The sequence below is a fragment of the Ammodytes marinus genome (assembly GCF_949987685.1).
Source record: "Ammodytes marinus genome assembly, chromosome: 12".
Taxonomy (NCBI): domain Eukaryota; kingdom Metazoa; phylum Chordata; class Actinopteri; order Uranoscopiformes; family Ammodytidae; genus Ammodytes; species Ammodytes marinus.
In genome coordinates this window covers 22,726,475-22,747,913 of record NC_137216.1, presented here as the reverse complement: position 1 = coordinate 22,747,913, position 21,439 = coordinate 22,726,475, and the positions used below count along the sequence as shown (strand labels likewise).

At 41.6% G+C, this 21,439-nt stretch overlaps 1 protein-coding gene across 17 annotated transcripts in view; it reads right to left on the bottom strand.

Annotated features, from left to right (window-relative positions):
* mycbp2 (MYC binding protein 2) overlaps window positions 1–21,439 on the bottom strand; it is a 60,061-nt gene that overhangs the window by 21,923 nt on the left and 16,699 nt on the right. For 6 of the 17 annotated variants that reach the window (XM_080037698.1, XM_080037707.1, XM_080037712.1 and 3 more), the window contains exons 12-50: window positions 20,196–20,400; window positions 19,907–20,071; window positions 19,538–19,696; window positions 19,199–19,403; window positions 18,867–19,012; window positions 18,208–18,321; window positions 15,266–15,385; window positions 15,021–15,102; window positions 14,556–14,673; window positions 13,980–14,338; window positions 13,640–13,812; window positions 12,880–13,005; window positions 12,516–12,643; window positions 12,148–12,239; window positions 11,907–12,041; window positions 11,680–11,763; window positions 11,488–11,584; window positions 11,142–11,376; window positions 10,533–10,807; window positions 9,819–10,040; window positions 9,438–9,629; window positions 8,191–8,397; window positions 7,927–8,064; window positions 7,589–7,767; window positions 7,353–7,495; window positions 7,123–7,223; window positions 6,822–7,040; window positions 6,482–6,704; window positions 5,785–5,903; window positions 5,497–5,584; window positions 5,321–5,370; window positions 5,028–5,200; window positions 4,668–4,812; window positions 4,291–4,497; window positions 3,860–3,915; window positions 3,662–3,777; window positions 3,404–3,501; window positions 1,928–2,044; window positions 1,155–1,295 (exon numbers count right to left, since the gene is read on the bottom strand). In XM_080037698.1, the coding sequence (XP_079893824.1) occupies window positions 1,155–1,295; window positions 1,928–2,044; window positions 3,404–3,501; window positions 3,662–3,777; window positions 3,860–3,915; window positions 4,291–4,497; window positions 4,668–4,812; window positions 5,028–5,200; window positions 5,321–5,370; window positions 5,497–5,584; window positions 5,785–5,903; window positions 6,482–6,704; window positions 6,822–7,040; window positions 7,123–7,223; window positions 7,353–7,495; window positions 7,589–7,767; window positions 7,927–8,064; window positions 8,191–8,397; window positions 9,438–9,629; window positions 9,819–10,040; window positions 10,533–10,807; window positions 11,142–11,376; window positions 11,488–11,584; window positions 11,680–11,763; window positions 11,907–12,041; window positions 12,148–12,239; window positions 12,516–12,643; window positions 12,880–13,005; window positions 13,640–13,812; window positions 13,980–14,338; window positions 14,556–14,673; window positions 15,021–15,102; window positions 15,266–15,385; window positions 18,208–18,321; window positions 18,867–19,012; window positions 19,199–19,403; window positions 19,538–19,696; window positions 19,907–20,071; window positions 20,196–20,400 (5,952 nt within the window). The remainder of the gene's footprint in view (window positions 1–1,154; window positions 1,296–1,927; window positions 2,045–3,403; window positions 3,502–3,661; window positions 3,778–3,859; window positions 3,916–4,290; window positions 4,498–4,667; window positions 4,813–5,027; window positions 5,201–5,320; window positions 5,371–5,496; window positions 5,585–5,784; window positions 5,904–6,481; window positions 6,705–6,821; window positions 7,041–7,122; window positions 7,224–7,352; window positions 7,496–7,588; window positions 7,768–7,926; window positions 8,065–8,190; window positions 8,398–9,437; window positions 9,630–9,818; window positions 10,041–10,532; window positions 10,808–11,141; window positions 11,377–11,487; window positions 11,585–11,679; window positions 11,764–11,906; window positions 12,042–12,147; window positions 12,240–12,515; window positions 12,644–12,879; window positions 13,006–13,639; window positions 13,813–13,979; window positions 14,339–14,555; window positions 14,674–15,020; window positions 15,103–15,265; window positions 15,386–18,207; window positions 18,322–18,866; window positions 19,013–19,198; window positions 19,404–19,537; window positions 19,697–19,906; window positions 20,072–20,195; window positions 20,401–21,439) is intronic. The other 11 variants (XM_080037709.1, XM_080037703.1, XM_080037699.1 and 8 more) reach the window with 5 other exon arrangements.

Below are 21,439 nucleotides of genomic sequence, written 5' to 3'. Positions count from 1 at the left end.
CTTGGCTTCCCTGGAATTTCCAGCATCATCAGTCATTTGAAAAGATGAAGAAGAGAGGACAGACTGACGAGTCATAAAGGCCAGTGAGTGAAATTGTGGAGCACTCATAAAAGGGGCCAAGAGGAATTGTTGTTCAATGTGTGTACACTTTACAACAAGTGTAGAATCAAATGCATCATTAAAAAAATTACAGAAGCCAGGGGCAGAAAAAAATCCATGACCATTAAAAAAAAAAAAAAAAAACATATAAGAGTAAAAACTTCCAAAAAAATTCCCCACTTGAATAATGTAGTGTGTCATGCTGTTCAGACAGAAACCTTACATGTAAACCTCCTAGCTCCTAAAGCAACCCAATGCAAAGAAGGAATTGTAGAGCAGTAGAGGTACAATTTCCCATTCAAACTTTTTGTGGACCAGTGATTGATTGCTTCATGACAGAAAACCACCTGGATATTAACACCTCATATTTTAGATACTTTCTCTTTTACCGCAATATCAATGTCTAAAGTTGTACCCAGTCACGATCCTTATTTGAATTTGTTGCATATTTTGGCAGTTTTTGTGGCATGGAGCAAAGCGTGAGAGCAACCCAGTTATTATCACATGCTGGGATGTTTATGAACTGTGAGTGAGAGGCAATGAAGAGACTGAAAAGTGCAGACTAACCAACTTAACCACAGGAGGAAATTGCTCCTTTACAACATTTTTCATTGTTTGTCAATTCCTGCATTGGGGGTTGGGGTTTCACTTCAATGCACTAAACATATGCTACCCAACGCATGTGAGCCTTTATTAGTGTCTATCTAAATACACGATGGCCATGTTATGGTAAACGTTATGGCTTCAAACATGGGTTAATGCATGCACACTCCCAGCTGCTGTTTCTTAGCACAGTGCGTTAGTGAAAGTTTCATTCTCAGTGTTGGCTCAATTAGATGTTCCATGCAAGAGAACACCCCAACTGTAATACTCTGATGAAATTCTCGATTTTACCATGCTTCGAGTGCATTTTTGGGAGTGGGTGCCAAACACTAAAAGCCCTTGAAAAAACATTATTGTTAAAACAACAAAGACGACCTTTGAGCGTTTGAGCGCAGGAGCCTCAGCCATTATTAAACTGAGATAGATTTCTCAGCAGGCCTTCTGCTACTTACGTCGGCTGGGACCAGTAGGCTCCTGCCCAGGTGCTGGTTAAAAGAGAGGCACCAGGCTTCAGTGTACCCATTCATGCTGGGAACATACTTCTTTACTGTTTCATCATTGAGCCTGAGCCACACACCATCATCATTGTGGATCTACGGGAAAAGCAGAGCCATGCCGTCCTGTTACTATGAAAACAGGATGGGCAGCGACTACACGCGCACACACACACACAAACACTGCTGAGGCTTCAGAAAAGTCTCAAGTCAAATTAGAGGACATTAAATTGAAGTTACAGCAGGATGCAGGTAAGACACTAGTGCTGTTAACAAAGGGTGGGAGTGCAGATATTGTGCAGGACTGTTAAATATGGGTTGCATTACAGTACAACCATTAAGTAAATAGTTTAAGTGCTGCCGTTTTTTAATGTTTTTTTTAGGGTGGAGGCATTCGAGCCTTTCATGTAGCCTCAGAGTGCCTTGCAAGAGTATCAAGCAAAATAAAGTAAGAGAAACAAAAGTACAAGCTTTAAAAGAAAGTAATTATCAGTATTTTGGGAGGTAATAACAAGCCATCAAAAAAGGTCTAAAAACTACTCAAAATAGTTAATCTAGACAACAATTAAGAATTATTATTATACTTAGTTATTAGTATTATACTATATAATAAATGTATCCTTACTGGTTTTAAGAAAAAGAGACAAGGAAATAGAATATAAGAGGATAGTGCTCCAGCTAATTTAATTGTATAGCATAGTTTATATTCTGCCTGGTCTAGAGTCAATTACCTCGTCAATGAAAGTGATGGTGCCATTGACATGCACTATGCCTATCTGTTCGCTCTGCAGGGAGGGGTGACTACGCACACGCAGGCCTGCGCTGTCCTTGGACACAAATTTGCGGACCTGAGAGAAGCAGAGGGGAGATGGAGACTGTGAGCGGCAGGAGCAAAGAATAAAGAAGAAGAAGAAGAAGAAGAAAAAAAATAGACAAGAGTGTGCAGCAGGAGGAGTAGAGGAAGCAGGACGAGTTGACAGTGGGAGACCGCATGCGTTAACCCACACACACAGAGCCTGCTTCCAAATACACGCAGAGACACAGCCAAAGAGGAGGAACATTTAGGAGCTCTGTTTTCAAGATCACCAGTGGGATGGTGTTGTAATCGTGCTTCTCTACTCTACAATGATACTGGTGCATGGACAACCACATGGGGGATTACACCTGACATCATCAAATAGATTAAATGATTAATGCTTATTAATAAGCCATTAAATGCACCAAAAATAATATTGAAAGTATTTGATTAATTTTTCACTGTAATCATTAATGAATGCTTACACTTTTTTTTTTGTGCATTAAATGGCATATTGATTCATTTATTGAGTCAGTTATTTCTCTTTATGATTATGTCTGGTTTAGTCATGTTCCAAAGGATTTAAGGCCTATTTCCTCAATATGGACAGTAAAATCTAAATATCGCAAATTTAACTAAATGATAATGATCCCGACACATGCAATATCAGTTGAATGCATTATCTGCATTTAAAATAATGTCGCATGACTCCTTTGATTACTAAAAACAAAAAGTAATAATCAATGCAGCTTGAGATTCAGTACCAACCATATGCTTAGATGCACACTATAACCTGGGTACCTTAAATAAATATAACAAAATCTACAATAATAATAATAATTATCAGATATTTTGCAACCGAGTGGAAAAAGGACTCAAGAACAAACTCAGACATCTCAACATACCATGTGCAACATATTATCAAGCAGTTGCTTATTTGCACATTCGACTAAATTAAATAATCACACTGTAATCTTCCTTATCACCTGATGAGTGTAAAGGAGGTCCAAACCTGGTAACAATGGTTCAGTCTGCCCGATAAAGATATCCGTGTCTCTTTGCCTCGCCTCCTCTCACATCATTCTACTTGTGTATTTTGGATCCCCATCATTCTCCTGTTTCCATTGCTTTCTATGTGCCAGCATTTGTTTTTTTTATACCAGTACACCAAATCAAGGGGGAGCTCCTCATTTCAGTGTTCATATCAAAATATAGGCTTTTTTATCAACGTGTTAAGTGTCTAGAGTTCAAACTGGTGTTGACGGGTATACAAGACAGTACAAACAGTTTATTGCCCTCTGTTGAGTTGTAGTTGATGGGAGATTGCAAGCATGCATGCATTCATTCATTATATAGGTGTGTATATGTGCGTGTTCATGCACCTGTTGGTCAATCAAAAGAAAACGCTCACCTTGCTCGGCTGAGGTTCAGCCTTTGGCTTGACCATCTGAGTGCCGGGTGGGATCATGCCTTTTGGAGGGTCTTTGACTTCTACCTCCAAACCAGCATCTAATTGAAAAGATAATTTACAGTTCAACATCAGTTGGTTGTCCATTCTGAAGGCCTTTATGTTTTCAAAATTTGAATTAATCGAATTGCATAGCAGCCACGGGTTGGGGTGTGGGAAAATTACAAATTAACTGTTCCAACAGTGTTTGCATTGACATACCTATTTCAATGCCATCAATGGTGACGTGGATTGTATAGAGGCCTACTGCTCCTGGAGTCCAGTTGGCACTGTAGGTTCCATCAGTGTTGGCACGAATCAGCATGTTCTCACTGGGTCTGCGCGGGAAATGATCAATAATTAGATTGTAATTGTATCTCAGTGGAAAATGGGTCTTGTTTTGTACACTCCCTCACTTACCTCTTTGGGGTGGGGGAGGCAAAGCGCAGCTCTTCAAACGAGTAGTTTTCGTATGCCTAAAAAAGACAAAATATAGTTCAAACTTACCATTAGAGAAAAAGGAGCCTAAATGATATACATAACTGTAAAGGTCTATAATGTGTATTCGTTCTTCTCTAATTTGATGATACATCAATAAATACATCATAATAGATAAAAAAAAATGTATTACTTATTTTTTCTATGTTTGTAATGCCACCCTAAATTTCACCTAAATGTTACTCCGCCATTATGATCTCCATGTCTGGATTTAGTAAATATACTCTTGGTCTCTATACAACAGATTTGATAGTAACCAAATAGCTCCCCCATGTGGAGCATCTGTAGTCTTCTAAATGTAAGAAAGAATTAGATTTTGTGAGGGAGATATGAGCCAGTTCCATTAGGCTAACCTTCATCATGGTAATGGCGATGTATCGAGCCTCTTTCACAATCATGGGCTCGTAAGTGGCCTCCAGCTTGGGCATTGGCAAACCTCCAAAGGTTAGATCTGGGCCAGAAGCCGAAGGCGACGAGCTCCCAGGTAGCCGCTGCAGCTTTTTCACATGATCAGGCTGCATTGACTTCTTCTGTGAAACAGGTACAGCCTTTACCTCCACCTGGATATGTAAAATAAAAGAAACATGAGTCAGGAGTGTGATACACTGGATGGATGGTGAGTAGCCACTTAAATAACTATTTTGGAAATCTGCCATTTCAGGCAGAATCATTCTGATGTTTCATTTCTATAAAATATTTATTTCTGAGGCGGAAACACAAGCATCCTGACCTTCATGTTAGGAACATGCACCACATCTCCATACTGGTCTTTGGTCTGAACGACCACGGTAGCCGGCCATCCACAGCGTATGTCGTCTTTGTTCAGGATCAGGGATGTCTTCTGGGGGTCTGCGTAGGAGTCTGGCTGCAGCCACCTGGAGGGAAGAAAGGAACAGGAGAGACAGGGTAGTAAAAAGCTTAATTTGTAGTGAAGGAATCACCAATGAAAACTGAATAAAAAGTACAACCAAGATGTATTTTTTAAATTCTAAAAAGCACAGTTCATATTTTGCTTCTGTAAGGTAACCATAATTGACTGCAGAGAGATTGACAACAGTTGTGCAGACTGTATGCCTCCACAGACATTTACCTGGCCAGACGTCCTCCGCTTGAGGTCTGTACACACGTGATGAAGTCCTCAAGGAAAGAGTGCTCATTGGTTTGGAGGTGCAGGGGCAAATTTCCCTCCAGGGCTTCCAGGATGGTGGGCGAGTGAGATAAGGCCAGGCCCTTCCCCAGGATGCCCGAGTGGGACTTACACACCTATGTGAGGTCAAAGCAAATAAGAATCAAGGAAGGAATAGTGCTGGAGAAAGTGTTGAATACTTTCCACAAGATGACCATAAGTCCAAAAAGATGTTCTGAATGTAAGAGATGACACACCTGAAGAGAGGCTTCCTCAAGAATCTCAAGATCCTCCTCCAATTCATTGCCTAAAAGATAAAAAATAAATTGATAAAATATATTTGTATATTGTATGTTTATATATATATATATTTTTTTTTAAACGGTTTTCACATCAGTATCAGAAGATTCCCTCCACTGTTTTAGCTCCATACCTATAGGGAGGGCCAGGTCTTTCTTCATCAGAGCTGCAGCACATACACTTCCCAGGTAGGCCAATTCTTTCTCAAGCAGGATGGTACCCTAAAATGTTTTCAGAATGATTAGGTCAGGAAGGTAAGGTAAACGCAGAGCAACATATTTTCTGCCTGGACCGATGCACAAACTTAACATTCCACATTCAGAATGCAGCACAGTCATGAGATCTAACGGTTCATTCTACTGAAAGCTGGAAGGCCAGCCTGCTACACAATTGACAGACGAATATGCAAGAGTGTTTGTACCTCATCTTGACCAGGGTTGAATTCATACCCCACAGCCACACACTTAAAGCCATAAAAGCAAGCTTTCTCATCTTTGACATAGTCCGAGGCCGTTTCCAGTGAGAACAGAACTTCATTTCCTGAAAGTAGAGAGGACAGAAAAAATTGAAGATGAGAAGAGAGAGACAGGTGGACAGAGTGCTGTAGGTAATCAGTGGTAAAGCTCACATGGGAACAATTAAGATCAAGAACCACAAGTGGGTAACCGGGATTCGGAATGGTGCCACTGCTCAATCACACTTAATTATTGCTAGTGCCGTCACATTTAACACAAAATGAGGAAGCAGAAGTTGTTAAATGTAATTATACATCTTCAATAAGGTTAATGGAGATATTCATTAATGAATCCATAATTATTTAGTATTAGTAAACATATTCTTCTATACTCAATCAATCCTCAAGTCTCAACCAAATGTAGTAGGCATTCAGGTATTTAACTTCATCTCATGATTGGCATAACCCTTTTAGAGAGTTTGATTCAGCACAATAAAGAAGCTATGGGAGCAATATTTTGCTATAAACATTTCTTTATTCTACCTAACTACTGTAAATTAGCTGAGTTCTTTGTTGTCTAAGTTTATTGTGATTCTGACATTGTCAAAACAACACTGTTGTGACATTTGTAACTTATGATAAATGATCAACTCAGCACTCTTACCTGGCAGCACTAGCACAGTGGTGGGCCAGCCCGTTGAGCCAGAGAACTTCTTGAGCTCGGTCCAGGTGTTGATGGTGTCATGGATCAAAGGTTTGCCCCCCATGCTGGACAGGTGGAGGGTACGGCTGGGGATGAGCAGGCGCAGGACATCTTCCGGCTGGGCAGTTCCACACTGGGGATCAAACTCTATGGTGGTCCAGCGGACACACTCTGGGAAAGACACCTAAGCCGAGATGAGACAAAGAATGCTTCATTAAGACTTTAATAACCTTTGTGTCGTTTACCTTTTACGATGTTAATTACTTCCTAAGCAGTATGCACGCTATAGGATATACCTTACCCTGTATTGTGTGACGCCAGCTTGTTTGTAAGGGTGGTCACTCTCAATTACTGAGTAGTGGTTTGAGGTGGTGCAAGCTGACAGGCCCTGCTCGGGCTGGTTGCCAGTCGTGCTATCAGTTGATTGGTTGGGATTGAAGGTGGGCGGGGCATATTTTTGGTTAAGGGCAGAAACAGCAGGTAACAGCTCCTGAATGAGTCCAAAAACCTCTACAGCAGCCTGGATAAGAAAGAAAAAAGGCATGTCAACACAATGCCACATAAGTAATTCATTCAAAACAAATTTGTGTCCATCCTCTTACCTTAGGCACAGATGCAGCCACAGGGCCGATGTAGGCCAGGATAAGTGGCAGGAGCATGGAGAACAGGCTGGATGAACTTAATAGCTCAGGAATGTCATCCACTGTTGATAATAAAGGGACATAGATTAAACTGAAGTGGGGCTGAGCAGATTTGACCCAAATTCAATATAAGTGGCTTTACAGCGGTTACAAATGCTTTTGCAATACATGTGCAAGATTGATGTTCTTACCATCGACAGCAAAAGCTCTGTGAAGCAAGTCCTTTGCAGCTCTGACCACAGCACTGACCACAGACAGAGCTCTGCTACAGTTCTTATCCTCCTCATTGGCTTTACTCAGCAGCTGAGACTGGAGATCCCCGTCGTACTCGCTCCTTCAGCCAGGAGAAAAACACAAGTCAGAAAAAAAGACGCTAGCAAATATGTCAGAGATGAACCGTTAGAAAATGGCTGGCTTTCATGTTTACCTGTAGTAGAGTATCTGTGGGATCTGTCCTCTTGTCTGGTTGGTCCCGTTGCTACTCAAGCTGCAGGTGCTGAAGGTGAAGGCCACACCATCGGAGCACTGCACTGTGGTCATGCCTCCATCTCCGTTAGCTGTCCGGCTGCCGTAGTTTCGCAATCGGACGGCATACTTTACGCCCTCCTGCAACAGAATACATGATTCAGTGAGATTATATGCATTTTAGCCAAAACCAGCACACAAGCATATACATTTAGAAAGTAATTACAGAAGGTCAAATTCTTTTATTTGTGTCTTAACAGCAAATAATAAAAATTTATATTTTCTTGAGATCCTACGCACCTTGAGTGGCACAGCCTTGTCCAAGCGAATTTCAGCAATGTCACTTGGAGAGTCATCAGTGCTGTAGGTGCCCTTCACCAGCTCTAGGGAGGTCCATCTGTGAGTATGTGCCGAGTCCCCTGGGTGATCTGTCTGCGCCTGAAGGGTGAGGGAACATACATTAACGCTGAGATTGAAGACTGTTCTAGGTAAAAACCAGAAATGCTAAAATCATATACAGCGTAGTACAAATATAGGCTGAAAATGATTTTTAAAATCACTTACATCATCAGCCAGCACTTCTAGTTCATACTCATGGGTGCCCCCGCCTCCGTAGACGCAGACGCCCACCAGCACAGTGCCTGGCTTGTCCACGGTCATACAGATGGCATCAGGAGAGCCGTTGCCCGTGTTCCAACTCCGCCCTTGGCTGGTTTTGGTGAAACGGTTGGGAGAAGCTTTCACGGAGTGGAGCGAGTTCAGCCCGTCAACCTATAAAGACACCATAAAAAAAGATGTAGCCAAACATATCAAACTTACAGTACATGTTGATACATATAGCAGAAAAACACATTTGAGGTGGAATACCTACTGCGATTTATAGCAAACAATGAAATCCTAAATAAAATCATTTTCGTACTATATTCACTGCATGAAGCTAATATTTCTGTACAAGTTATGAGTGTCCTCGAGATGGGAAGGTCAGCAATGTTTTTCATTAAGGAACAAACCATCCACAAACAAACAAAAATGGAGGGTTTCATTTGCATTGCCTGAAATAAAATGTAATGTACATGTAACATGTCATGTTTTGAGTAAAACAAACAATACTATTTATATTCGCCTGCTGACTACAGAGAGCCAGAAAAAACTGCAGAGCGCCCTATCCAGGTGCTTTAAGAAGGAAAAGTGGTTTCCCTGACAACAGACTGAGTGAGAAAAACCGTGGCGTCAAGGCCTGCCGTCGAGTGACAGTTACTATGGCAACGGGAGCTTGAGTGTCCTGACCGCAGTACATGGGTGTGCGTGTGAACCGGGAGAGCGATGATAATTAAATGAAGAGTGTAAAAGGGGGAAAGTGACAGACATCTGTCCCACCCAATTAATGACTCAGCACACCGTCAGTACAGGAAAATCAAATTACACCCAAAACACCACCTTGTTCTAAGCAAGCGCAGACACAATGAAAAGTTGGTTAGATAACAATAGAGCTCGAGGTAAAAATGGAAATGGCATGAGGGAAGAAAGCAAATGAGAGAAGGAATGTGTCTTAGAATGTATTTAAAGCTTTACTGTGACAATTCTGATTTTAGCAGAATGCAAAAGTGATCCCAGATGTTTTTGATAAACAAAAATGAATTGTGACAAGGGGAAATGATTACAATCTGAAGTGTACTATCCTGAAGAAAAAGCTCCACAAGGATTAAATGTACTTTTAAAGAAGGGACACTAGACTTGGGGGTGCGTATTTCCAAAGCCAGTCCCTGTAGCACTACATTATATATATGCTGTTTGTCTGTGAGTGAGGTTACCTCAGAGCCCAGGGCAGAAGCGGTGAGCTCAGAGACGATGGAGGCCAGCAGACCGCAGGTGTTGGAGACCAGGTGTGGAGAGAACAGCTCCACCTCTTTCCTCAAGCTCTTCCTCACCGGCAGAACCACAATCACCAGCATCTTCTCCAGGACCTCCCGGAAACTGGTCATGCCCATCAGGTTCTCCTCCGTCTGAGGAAGTAAAAGAAGGGGGATATATGATATGACTATTTTTCTATTCCAGGCATTTTCTTACGAGACAAAATAGGAGGTGCTATTGATAAAATTCGGCCAGGTTAAGAATTTTCCCGGGCACCCATGTTGAACCATTTCTAAGTGAGGACACCTGATATACATAATGTGATGTGCAGAAGAACTCACATGGCTTAGTTTCTCCATATGGGCCACCAGCAGGGGGAAGCGGTGAGCGAGGGCAGAGTCATTCTCTGTGCTGACTTGTTTCACCAGTGAACGCAGAAGCACTTCCCCGTCATAGGCGATGGGCAGGATGGACGTCAACTTGACTGAGGTGTTGCACAGAGCTGACATGACGGCCGCAAGCAGGCGGCTGCTGGATGTGCGGAAATTGGCCTCAGCAATGTCCTAAAAAAATCAGGGAGCATAAGAATGAATCTCTGATTTTCTTTTTGAAAACAGTCTTTAAAAAAAAAAAAATCTAAGTTAATTTCACGATCTGAGACAACATTGCTAGGAATCTATGGTTTTGAAACTTTGGTGAGTGGTTCTGAAATATAAATGTTTTACTGGATGTCAAGCAGGCCTGCTGAAACAACACTGACCGTCTTTATAGCTTCAATAGTTGACTGACAGAAAATTATTCAGCTACTTAAATCATCGCTCAATTCGATAATCATGTAAAACTATGAACATTTGCTAGTCCCATGTTCTCAAATGTACTTCTTTTCTTTGTTATCAATTACTGGAAATTGAATATATTTGGGTCAAAGACTGTTTATTGGGCAAGTATAGCCTCAAAAATAAGATTCATTTCTAATCAGAACAATACTGTGGCTAGTTTCAGCCCTATTTACAACTCTTTCTGTAGAACAATGGAAAAAGTGTGCCGTCATTGACCTGGTCCAGGCAGTTGAGCAGATCACAGAGGCAGGCCCACTGCAGAGCTGGGGTTGGGTAGAAGGAATGGAAGCAGGCAGTGAAGGTGTTGTGGCACTCCTGCAGCACAGCCTCTAGCAGGGTTAACGGCTGGGACAAGTAGCCCTGGGGGTCGTTGTCCAGCTTGGTCAGGCAGTTGTCCATGCCTTCTGATAGGATCTTCTTTAGCAGACTGCGCGTCTTTCCCACGCACTCTGCCAGCTTGCTCGACTCCTCCACCACAGCTTTGGTGCTGGCTGGAAAATCAAACAACAGATCAAAAAATGAAAACAACGTAAGATCTTATCGAAAGCTACAAACTCTCAAATAATTCCATTAGAATGTAGCATTTAAAATGTTAAAACTTCCTGAGGTTTACTGTTATATATCTTTGAAATAATAACACAAAGTCTGCAAAGATTTTCAATGTTTTCTAGGCCTATGACATATTAAATGACATTCTAAAATAAAGTAAGGATGGATATTGCAATTGTTTTTCAGTCAGGGAAAGCATGGTTACTGCTTATTCTTAAATCAAATCAAGTCATACAATAAACTTGTATTGTTGGAACGCACGGAATGAGCAATTACATTGTGAAGGACACAGTACTGCAAAGTCCTTCGTGCTCCTACCGGAAATGGGGAAGATCTCACAGATGTAGACCCTGAGAAGGCGGAGGCAGCAGGTGCCAACAAAGCGCAGCCTCTCCAGGTCCAGCAGGGTGGCTGTGTACTGGAAGCCTTTCAGCCCTCGCAGCTCCTCAACACCCAAAACCAATGTGGTCCAGCTCCAGTGAAGAACACTGAGCAGAGACTCAAAACACTCCTACAGACAGACAGAGAATCACAATCATTCACTGTGCTGTAAAAATAAAAACTGTCATGACACTTAACCTCGAGGAGAAACACTATTCAAAACTCAAGAGACAGTCCTCACCACCGAGACTGTACGAGCGAATGAGCGTTTTAGTATATGGACTGGTTCACTGGTCTGCTGTTTTCCTTTAGACGCATTGCCATCATTTGAAGGGAGCCTAATATTAAAAAAGAAACAAACAATCAAGATAATTTTACTCATAGGCTTATAAATAAAATAGGCTTGGGCCACCGTTTGCAGAATTGGACTTACCTGTAAAGTAGCTGAGGTATTTGACCTGCATTAACATCTGTACCGTTGTTTGACTTCTTAGAGCTTTTGAACTGAAAGACCACACTAAAGAGAAAAAAAGAAAAAAAAAAGACAGGTTAATCATAATTGAAGATGAAATGTGACCAAGTATATACAAATGGAGAACTTGTTTGATTTATACATCTATAAATGAAGATGTCTGATCTGTGTTATGATTTTAACTTTACCCATCATCAGTAGTAATGGTAGCCTGTCCATGAGAGCCACAGTCACTGCTGGGACCAGACACTCGGGCCCACGCCACATACCACCAGCCAAGCTGCAGCAGCACTGGCTCATCGAACATCATGGCATATTTCTCCCTAAGAAAAGAAAAGGAGACATATCAACATCAAAAGCTATCAAATATGGAGTTTTGATTTAACTAATAAGAACCAAAGGTAAACTGAAGCAATCCCTTAAGTTTACCTGGCAGCACAGTCATAGGCCAGCACATCAGTCTCAGCAAGCAAATCCCCGTCGGTCTCATGATCACCCCCGTCGGGTCCCAGCTCAAAAAGCTGCACAATAACAACAAAACATGGATTAACAGATCATAAAAATCAGTGACTTGAGGTGAGGATTCCATTTACTTCATCAAGTCCATTATCCTTAACCGCAAGTGTCTAGACAATTTGCAGCAGAACACGATATGGATTATTTGTCAGTCCTGGCGCAGAGCAAGTGAATTCTAAAACTACAGGCATAGCCTCAACAAATAAATGCCTGAAATGACAACAGCTGGAAAAAAATAAATAAATAATGAAAAATGTCTCAGTCAAGCGTCTCCAGCTCACCTTGATCTTGGCGGTGTACTCCCCTCGTCCTCCGAACAGGCCCAGCCCACCCAGCAGGATGTCTGCATCAGCACAGAAGCGGATGGCCTCCACAGAGTGAGCTGAGTAGCCCCAACCACCGCCGTGACCTAAAACATCACACATTATATCAATAAGGCTTTGCAAGGTACACAGCACATTACAGCAATATGGTCTTTCAGTATAGAGGGTGATGAAAGGATCTGAATGGAATAGGTTTTCAGATATTCAACAACTCTGACATAAAAAGTAAGCATCAAACCAATTCCTAAAAAGCCAAATGTATCTCCCAGTGTTTTGCATAATACATAATTGACCATGCATCCTGTACAAAGAACCCACTTACTCTCAAAGCGGTTCACCACACTGTAGTCCTCCTTGGAGTAAACCTTCATCACTGCCTGGGTTTCTTCCTCTGCGCTGGCTATGCCCATCTTCAGCTCTTGCATGGCTGCCAGCGTATCCAGGCAACCTAAGTGGACAACACAGCATGCATCCACTTAGTACTGAATGATGCTTGACATAAATTCATAATCTAAGCTTTCCAGCAAACACTTAGTCATGTATTTATGATCTAAGATCTACGATCTGCCTCTCGAATTAATTGTCCCCAAAAACTGAAAGAGACATGATGGGAGAATGGGAATCACAGCCCTTCATTTGTCGTTCCATAGAAAGAATATATGAATGATTGTAATTATAAAAATACATCAAAGACATGACAGCAAAAAATAAATAAATGTATTGCTGTTTAAGTTGAAGGTTTAAATCCCCCTTTTCAAATGAAATGTATAAATAAGGCAATTTAACAAAGACACACTCATTGCAAAATAATATACCAGAGGAAAACTATCCAAACAAAGCTCAAAATAATGAGCTACTGTAAATTTAATGAAAGGCCCATTACGTAAGAATATGGGTGTTTCATAAATTCACACTATAGCAATTAGAGGAGAGGGGTTCAGGCAGGGGTAACATCTGCTGTGAAGAAACACAGATGTCCTCATTGTCCATCATAGTAAGTGTTTTAGCATAGATTGTACATATTCATAAGACCCTAAGTCGTTCATAAAAGATTCACTTGACTGCTGACACATAGAGGTTACCGAGGATATGTAGGGCTCCGTGAGAGCGAGTGGTGGTGGCGTGTGATCCAGAGGGCAACGCAAGCTCTGGACTAAGGATGCTGCAGCGAGCCTGTAGGTCTGTTACAGAGGGCATCCTGGCATCAGCGATAACTGCATTGTAGCACAACATCTCTCTTGAGGCTGGTAGGAATCTGGAAGCACACAGAGGGAAAGCACATGAAAGGGGTTAAAAATCATATTGTAACAATGACAATGGAATCCCATCTGTAGTGCTAGATACAATTGGTAATAGTACATAATATGGTGCATAATATAGGTTATTTGCATTTTATTGCTCTGATTTGATCCTAGGACTGACCTCCATATGACATCATACACAGGGTCCAGACATAGCCCAAATCCCTGCAAGTCCTCTTGCTCAGAGTCATTGAAGGTCCTGCAGCTTCCGTCCAGTTTGTTGATAAGCAAGCATTTAAATGGAGGCGGCTCGGACACAGAGGAGGGAACCAAGCCAATGATGTGTTTGCTGGCAAAGATCTCTGACGTAGCTAAGACATGGGAGTTGATAAGAGCCTCATCGATCCGCAGGAACGTCTGGTCTCCACTGGCACCGATCCAGGTGGCCTTTCTCCCATATTTGGCACCGATGTTGGGCATGGGAGACGGCTTGGCATTCCAGTAGGGCATGTCGAGGATGGGCCTGCCCAGCTGCCCTTTCTGAGAAACAAAAGAGATAAATATTTACTCTCTAGAACAGTTTATGGTCAGCTATAAAAAATAAAATAAACAGGAGTAAAGGAAGGGACACTTTAAGTACTGCCATCATTACTGTACGTTTACAAAAAAAAACAAGCTTAAGATTTTTAAGAGGACTTTTAGACCCTCTATAAACGCAATTGATTACATATTTAATCAGAGACAATTTCTTTCTTACCGAGAAGCTGCCGAAGGTAAAGACCTGCCCATCCATTAGGAGAACAGCTGTGTGGTTACTGCCTGCTGTCACCTGTACACTGGGACCAGGAAGGGCCTGCACTAAAGTTGGAGAACCCCTGGTAGATAGAAACATAAAGTATAGAAGTGTTTGAGATGCATTTTAAATTCTAAATCAGAACGATTGAGCTGAAAAAAGCATGACTTTCAATCCCACAACAAGTTACCTTTTCTAAAGATATCATAACAACAACATTTGTGTCAAACCTTCCTCATCTGTAGAATTATGGGTGATGTAGTTTCATGTAGTCTTTCACAGCTAGCTTTTCGACTTATCTTATCTGTCCTTTTCAGTTACCATTACTATGCGTAAATTACAATAAAATCAAATAAAATAGGTTTCACGAATAATTCCTTTTCACTTGAAAATGCATCAAAATAAATTCAAATCAGCCAACAGTTGTACCTGGAGTTGACATCTCCATGTCCGAGCTGCCCATGTTGGCCGTAACCAAATGTGTAGACATCTCCATTCTCCATCAAAACCACTGTAAAACAACATAATGATCACTGTTATTTTCCCCACTTTCTTTACTTCAAGGTCAACCGCTCTTGTTAAAGATTTTTTAAATATAAATCCTAAAATAATAGACAGACAAAATATACATTGGCGCCTAAACCAGAAGCAAGCAATGGGGGAAATGAACCTACCTGAGTGATGAAAGCCGCAGCTGACCTGCACAGCTCGCAGCTCGCAGTCAAATCTCACTGCCCCCGGGGGGTAGGTGGTGATTTTGCTGGCATCCTTCTCTCCGCGCTCGCTGCTACCGTCTGCAAGGCAAACACTCAAGTCAGCACATTTAGGTAAAAGAAGGGGAAGGAGTGAGGTTTAGAGGCAACCTCAGACCGCAGAGGTGGACGTCTCTGCACAGTCCTGGAAAACGGAGCTGCAGGGAAAAGAGGATTCAAAAGAAAACGAGGAGAAAAGGAAAGCATCATGCTGAAAAAGCGATGGGGGGGAGAGGGGGGTAAAACCTCTGTAACAAAAAGGCTTTTGGCAACCAGTTCCATGTTCTTTTTGTTTTTTTTTGTTTTTTTTACACCTTGTTCGTGTTCAGTTAGGAAATCTGGTTCACCCTGAGCCCTGTGTAAGAGGCCTCAGTTGTGGTGTGAGGGTGAAAAAGGTTGGATAGAGACCCATGCATTACATTATAACATAATGACTGTCAAAACCTTTTTTGGACCAGGAACCAGCTCATTGTGGTAAGAGCTTTAGAGTTCAATACTTGAACCCCACAGTAAATGTAAAAAAATACATTGACTGACTCATGGCACAAACATTCGAAAGGCAGAGTTGGAAGTACAGTTAATGGACACGACTGTGTCATCAAGTGCTGTAAATGATATCTAAAGCACACTTAAGCACTTATAGTGTATTGGGAGCACCCATTCCTCTTCATGAGTGGAAAGCATGAAGGAGGATGTGGTACCTCAAAAAGAAAAGAAAATCAACTGCAATAAACACGATGCATAGTTCGACAAAAGGAGAGCTATTCAGCAAAGTACAGCCTCAATATCTTATCTGACATTAAGAAAGAAACCACTGCTGCTCTGAAACACTGTGAGGCATCATTGTTTCCACATAAAACAATATATTTGTTCCCTAAAATGAGATTTTACTGGGAAGCGATTAAATTTGTCCATGATAAATAGATGCTTAACACCAACATAATACAACAGCACTTTCAGGCCTGCTATTCTCTGCTCCAACCTATGCAAATCTATCTGCAAGAAAAGCAATAGCAGCAGCAGCCTAAACATGAAGATTTAGATTGCAGATGTAAACAATCTACAGAAAATCCAGTTCTTTTTCTATATATTAGAGCAGGCAATTAATCATTTCTTCATATTTATAACAACTATGTATTTAATATTAAAAAAAATTCTTCCAAAAAAGTATTTTCTGTTCTGAATAGTGTAAATAGAACAGACTATGTTCAGAAGGCGATTAGTGTCATTGGGTGTCATCACAAAACAACACTAAAAATATAGGATAACTTTGATTTGTTGCTGCTGAAGCATTAATTCGAGTTGTTCATTGGTTGAATAGTTAGCTCCTGAAAACTCCAGACAATGAACACGTACACTAACTTGTATCTGATGGTCAAGTGCCTTAAAAGCCTGATGTTATGTTAAGTTTATAGGCGCTTTAGATGTGAAGTATCTTGTGGAAATGGCTTAGAAATCACTTTTATAAATGAATAACAAAATAATTCAATCTGGCTTTATTCCTTCCTTTGTCATATTTGAAAGGTTGTGATTCATCTGAGCTTGCCCTCACCATTGCCCGCTGTCTCGTCGGCCTGTAATACTGCAGTTTTACCCGCAAAGTGACTACGGGAGTGATCGTAAATCCAGTTAGACAAGGACGATTGATTTAGGTCTAAATAACAGTGGCGGGCATAGCAGGCATTTTCCACAGAGTCTTAGAATTGTTAAACCAGAAAATAAATCTGCAAAACAAATCTTTACTCTACCTTAGTCCTTTCCTATTAACATAATTACTGCGAAATAAAATTGATCCATTTAAGAAAAGGGAACCGGCCTTGAGAATTGTCTTTTTAACCCAGTCGAAAAGCTTCAGTCATATCTCCCCTGTGAGTAACAGTGGGTCTTTCTTGCCAGGCTACATTGTTTGTTACCATGGGAACCTGGTGAGGACATAAGACTAGTCCTGCCATCAGAGAGTGAGAGAGGAGGTGGACGGGACAGCCAGATTGGGAGATGAGTCAAAAGGGGTGTCTCTGCACCCGTTCAAGTTAGTGAAGACCGTAGTACCTTTGTGCTTGTCCCGTTTATGCCTTAGTGCCTGAAGGGGTCTTATTCTGGCTAGGGCCTGCTCACGCTGGTTCATAAAAATGGGGCCGGGAAAAACAAGGGGGCCTGGGGGAGAAAGAAACTTTCACATGCACGCACAATGCTCACAAATGGGAAAGAACACATGATAAAATACTACACACCACAACAACACACTCACACTGAAGAAAATTATAATAAGACACAAGCAAGGGGGAAGTCACCAAGGCACAACAACCAAGCTCACACAGCACCTGAGAGTAATTCAAAACTAAAAATAGGGATGGACACACTGTTTGTAACTTTACCCAATTCATTAACCTCAACTCCCAATTTCTCACTCTCCATGTGTGATTCTCTATCATAGAAATCTTAAAGCTGTACTATGTAAGATTTTCAATTTAAAAAAAGTTTTTTTTTTTTATATTATCTTTAACTGGCATTTTGTCCACAATAACCATTCCACTTAAATGTGACTGTCTAGACTAGACTTCTCTCTAAATACTATCTTTAAGTCTCTTCTGTCTGCCCCCTACATTTCGCGCAAGAATCACGCAGGCACTCAGTAAGTGACATGAAATCGGAAATATATTACGACTCGAGTTATATAAATAAAAACTAAACACATGCTATGTATAACTATTCAGCTAATTATTTAGACATGGCAGGGTAGTCAATAAAGAGACAACAAATTCCTTTTATAAAGTTACGTATTACAGCTTTAACTTTTTAAAGCCAAAAACACACAAATACCTCCTCTAAACGTTGTCCCCATTCTGTTTGGCCCTGACCCATACCTCTGCCTTCCTGGTCCAGCCTGTGCCGTCGGTTGATTCGCTGTCGTTTCTCCTCCTGGCGGATCTGAATGTGTTCCTCGATGTTCACGCCTGAAGGGGGAGGGACAGGCACAGCTGAAAACATAAAAAAAGGCCCCAGGTACAGGCAGCCAAGGCAGGGTGCAGGAGAAGGAGGAGGAGGAGCAGAGCAGAACAAAACAAGACACACATCAATGAATGATGGAGAGACGACGTGATGGAGAAGCAATGAGTCCGCACGACACAGGAATAAAACAAAGGATGAATGACGACAAGCGCGCGAAATACTGCGTCCAAGCAAATGCAACAGACAGGGTGATATACGTGGCCATAAGCAGTGCACTGGCAGTAGCTTGCACATAGCCCCCGCTCAAGACAGACAGTCATTTATTTTGATAAATCATGGAGGATTCAACATAGGTCTTCTACTGAAAACTGGAATATCAGTATATAAATCACATATACTGCATAGGTGCTTGAGATTTTAACATGCATATTTATTATCATACTGTGTTGTTTTGGACAAATGTAAACACTGTGAGTCGTGATACAGGTGAGACGTAAATATGGTGTGAATGACAAAAGCAAAACAGGGGGGGCGTGGGGGGATATGAAGTCATCCAAGATATCAGGTGGCATACCTAGCAGCAGGTCCAGTGGGATCATTTCTTTCACAGCATCAAAGATGCCTCTCTGTCTGGCCTCTTGACCATCCAGCTCCCTGGCACAGGCCTTGCAACAGCCGCACGCTGAACAGCCGGACTCTCCCGACCCACAGCCACAGATACTGGTTGGCAAAAAGAAAAAAAAAAGATACAAAACTCTTTACATTATGATAAAGAAGTTATTTTATCAGAATATCAGAAGCCAGAATTCTGGTTAAAAATATCCTCCCCTCAGTCAAATATTTTATTGATTTGCACACATTCATTCAAATACAAAACAATTAACAAATGATAACACTTCTTCTTACCCTCCTGGTACTCTGTCTGGCCGTCCACTGCTGACACAGCTGGCCCCATAGCCAGTGCAGTCTCCACACACAGTGCAGACCATGCACTGGTCCAGCTTCCACTTGTGCATGCCTGGCTGACACATCATGCTCTTCTCTTCTTTCTCTTCTATCTCGTCCTCCAGGTCCTCATCCATGGCTGTGGCCATGCTCTCTACACCAAACGCTACACACACACAGACACAGACAGGGAAGCCATCAGATTGAGCGTTGTACAAAGAAAATAAACGCATATGTCAGAAACAATATATAGTAGGTTGTGTTGTGTATTTGTTTGTCTGTGTTTATCAATGTGCCCACCTTTCCCTGCCTGGCTCATGGCTCCAGTGTCTCTGCCACACTGGCCCTTGTTATTCACCCCAAATGTCCACACTTCCCCACTCTTGGTCAGAACACACGTATGGGCCTTACCCATGGCAACCTGAGTTACAAAGTTACCTTTCAGGTCTGTCACCTGGCCTGTGGAGAAGAAAGTGGTGGTAATGATGAAGGTTAAAAACATGGCTTCAAACAGAGAATTATTTATAGACAAAATAATGTTTATTTTTAAAAGGTCTTTAATAAATTATTTTCAAAATGGTGTAGACAATGATATGAAAATGCTGACATATCTTGGAGAAATTCCCTGAAGTTAAAATATTAAAAATAGCCCCATCCCAGTCAACTCACAGGTGCTGTCACTATAAATAGCATCTTTGCCAAACATGTAGAGCTCTCCATCCTTGGTGACAATGCTGCTGCTACCATTGTTACACGCAGTGTACAACGCTGTCTTGGTCTCTAATTTGATCATCTTCTTAGGCTTGTACGGCTTGGGCTGTCTGCGACTTTTTGCTGCAAAGGAAAATAACAGACATCACTTTCAGAACCTCAACTAAGATGGCTTTGGTTGTGTGTTAAAGAAAAGTTGAAAATAATGATTTATTGAATGATTGCAGATAGTTTGAAATCATCTTACTGGACTCCCCATCCTCTCCTTTGCTGGCAGAGCCTGTAAAGAACACACTTCCATCTTCGGCTACTAGCAGCGCATGAGATCCATCGTGGCCGACTGAGAACTGAGTGATCTTGGGAGACTTTGTAACAGGCAGTTCCACCCATTTTCCCGCTGACGGGCCACCTTGCTTTATACCCAGGCTCTGGTACTTTCCTGTGTAGTAAATCTGTTCGGGGTTGAGAAACATTGCGAAAAAGAGAAAACTGATCAGTATTAAGAGACAGAGGATCTATAGAACATGCATTTTGTTTCACTATGCTGTTTAGCGAGGGTTAATAAAGTGTGGCATCCAACCCCCGCTGCAACAACACAGTGTTATTTTCCATCTGAACACGGTCCAAGGCTGTGTGTTTAGTATTTTAATAATTCAAACAGCAGGGGTGACAACTCGTGATGATACAATGTGTGCTGCTGGAGGTGACATCATCTTTATAACTCAAATCATCTGACAGTCACTTTGCATATTATTACGCAATCCAAACAAGGTAGCCCGCCGAGAGAACAGTAGCTTGTTAACCACAAACAGACAGCCGTTTCCAAATATCACATGTCTGGCATAATGTCCTGCCCAAGTGATAAAGGAACTTTGTGCCAACACACAGGTTAGCTGCTCCTATTTTTACCCATCCGGTCCTTCTGGGTTAGGGTAATCTGCTGATAAAGTGTGCTGTGAGATTAGGCCTCTACGCTGACACAACTGCCCTGCACTGCTATCTACTAAAGAAGCACACTGCACCACACCTAAAGTTCAGACAGGCACGACCACACCCGCCACACACCCCTACAAACTACATAGTTAGCATTCCCCTTTTATGAATACACGCAGTACAGTATGCAACCAAGCACTGCTTCCTTACAGTGGCGGGTGCCTCCTTTGATTGATTACAAAGATCCTGAAGCCTAACTTGGGAACCAAACAATACACCGAGTCAAATCCTTCAACAGCCTCAGAACAAACACACAAACTTAATATGTTTGCTGCTCCATCTTCAGAGAGCCACTGCTAAGCTGGGTGAAATACTCTAATCAAGTCAGATTTGTTAAGCATTGTACTTCATTTTATACGCTCAGTGTGCATATAACCACTAACAAGAATATGGTCTTAAACAACACAAAGCCCATAAGACATTAAACAAAATACAACTTCCTCCTCCTGTATTATTTTAAGACAATAATGAAAACAACCAAATATTTCCAAACAAGAC